The sequence below is a fragment of the Cyprinodon variegatus genome, unplaced genomic scaffold (assembly GCF_000732505.1).
Source record: "Cyprinodon variegatus isolate N-32 unplaced genomic scaffold, C_variegatus-1.0 Scaffold86, whole genome shotgun sequence".
Taxonomy (NCBI): Eukaryota; Metazoa; Chordata; class Actinopteri; order Cyprinodontiformes; family Cyprinodontidae; genus Cyprinodon; species Cyprinodon variegatus.
The window spans coordinates 678204-680726 of NW_015150539.1; the positions used below are offsets into that span (position 1 = coordinate 678204).

At 39.6% G+C, this 2523-nt stretch overlaps 1 protein-coding gene across 4 annotated transcripts in view; it reads right to left on the minus strand.

Annotated features, from left to right (window-relative positions):
* LOC107083841 (sodium/potassium/calcium exchanger 1-like) overlaps positions 1–2523 on the minus strand; it is a 28717-nt gene continuing 26194 nt past the window's right edge. For all 4 annotated transcript variants that reach the window (XM_015373343.1, XM_015373341.1, XM_015373342.1 and 1 more), the window contains 3 exons: positions 2086–2175; positions 1226–1392; positions 1–817 (listed from right to left, as the gene is read on the minus strand). In XM_015373343.1, the coding sequence (XP_015228829.1) occupies positions 568–817; positions 1226–1392; positions 2086–2175 (507 nt within the window). In that variant the 3' untranslated portion in view covers positions 1–567. The remainder of the gene's footprint in view (positions 818–1225; positions 1393–2085; positions 2176–2523) is intronic.

The window sequence follows — 2523 nt, forward strand, 5'->3', positions numbered from 1 at the left end:
TCCCTCATTCGTGAACAAGATCCCGAGATACTTAAACTCCTCCACTTGGGGCAGGAGACCCCCCCCCTGACCCGGAGACCTGACCTGTTAGTTACCTGTAAACAAAAAAAAAAACAACGATATTTTCTCCCATCTTACAAAGCTTGGAAAGACAAAGTGAACTACTGCTACCTGGAGGTAATGTCAAGACCTGCAACTTCCTCCTGTTGACATAAACTGCTACTTGCAGTGTACATAAAATATGGTTTCTAGGTACCCGGCTTTTATTTAAGGCTCTATAATCCAGACACTATGGCTACATCAACTTTATGGATCGTTTAGCTACTTTCACAACCGATTAGATCTTACTTATTGAAATATTAAACTGTTAGTATTTATACTTCCTGCTGAGCTTAAGAGAAAATAATTAAATAAATAAATAAATAAGTTTTTAACCCGTTAAAATAATAGAACCTGCAGAACTAGCAGATTTCTGAGGTGCATAAATAATGGTAAATCTTTAATCTGTAATCCAACTTAACTCCTGCAGAGCCGGTCTGGACTGGAAATTAATGTGCATCGATGGCATCAGATAGAAATGGGACAGATGAGGACCCGGTTCTCCAGTAGGACACTGAGGACGAGGAACACAATGTACAGTACAAACATGGTGACGCCCAGCTTTTTGCTCATCTTCCAGCGGCAAACAGCGATAGAGATGATGACGAAGAGGAGCATGAGGAAGAGCAGCACGATGGCACAGAACAGGCCGTTGGAGCTGACGGTCACCGGCTCGCCGGCATGCAGGGCAGTGTATATAAGCCAGGGGACAGGCAGGCTGAAAGCACAAAAGGCAGGTGAGTTTTAGGCGTAACAGTTTTATTTGAATGAATCTGGTCAACAGAAAAAAAACAACAAAAAATAGAAAAAAGGGGGGAAGATAAAGCAATCATAATTCTTAGAGGAAATCAGAATCAGCAGTCAGTTTGCAAAGATCAGAAATTAGACCAAACACAGAAACCTGCCAATAATTCACACTTATTCTAAATAATAAACCAGTTATTTATACTTCCCCTACAACAAACTTCTATAATTGTTTTATTTTTTCTAAGCAGCTGAATGAGTTCTGTCTAATTTGTGTCTAAAAACCAGCATATTCCCTCATATAATTACAATCTTTGCACCTAGGTGGAACTTTGTTAACAGAGAGTTATAATTTCCAAGGAAAAGAAAAAATAATGCTCACCCAACAGTGATGTCAAAGATGTTGCTTCCCACAGAGCTGGAGACGGCCATGTCTCCCAAACCTTTCCGAGCCACAATCACGCTGGTGATGAGGTCTGGAATGGATGTTCCTGCTGCCAGGATGGTCAGACCCATGATCTCCTCTGAAATGCCAATAGTTTCACCTACCTGAGTATAAGTAGATGGAAAAAAGAAAAGAAAAGAAAATGTTTATCTATGGTAGACTGCCAAGGCCAAAACCCTGCCATCCCACATCTGCAAAAAGACTTCATATTGACCCTCAGGACTTTTGGGAAAATTATATTCTGTGCACTGATGAGCTAGGTTGTCTGATGTCAAAATATAAAACTGTGAATTCTGCATCAGACTAGTTTCTGCAGCAGAACGATAATTCTAAGCATACCGGCAAGTCCACCTCTGAACAGAACAAAAATAATGAAGGTTTAGTGACTGGACATTGACTAATTCAAATGAGATTGATGCAAATTAACATGAATAACAAATAATCCATTAATTTTGGAAAAGGTTTGAGTTTAACTTAATAAAAAAAATGCAAAAAAATGGGTCAAAACAATAATTCCTAAATGCAGACGCTTGATACCAGTGTAAGCATGCAGCAACAGTAAGTAGCATAAGCAGCTGTTAGTTTTTAATTAAAGAGGAAGGATGGTTGGAATAAATCTTTTTTTCCTAAACCACTAAAATCGTTTAAAAAGTGAAATGTGAATTTACTCATATGGTCCTTCATTCTAGAGGCCATAATTCAGAAGAATTGCTTATTATTTCTAAAAAGACACCATGTGTAGAAGAAGAATCATATCTGGTCTCCAAAGAGAGATGTTGAGGAATGGACCAACCGACCTGATGAGCCCACCACACCATCATGTAGGAGTAGATGCCGATCCAGAAGATGGAGCCAAGGAACGTGGCGATAAAGAATCGTTTGGATGCCTGGGAGACAATTTAGGATTATTATTAACATTTTCTAAAGCCAAAGCTCTTAATCACATTTAAGTAACTGGTATGAGGGCAGAACCATAATATGTCTTCTTAAGTGGAGTAAAACCATAACTAGCAGGTATTCTGAAACAAACTCCTTCAAACAGTTTCATGATCCAGCTTTAACAAATGTTTTCAGATTGTCACTCTCCGAGGGCGGCACTGCGTTAGAAGGAGGTGAGGCAATGCAACAAGACTTGGTGGAATATGTTTTATTGGTGCTGCAGTTCACCAATACACCGACACCCATTTTCCTTCACTGCCAAGCACAGCAGCTTGCTTTAGCTTTTGGCCACTCCC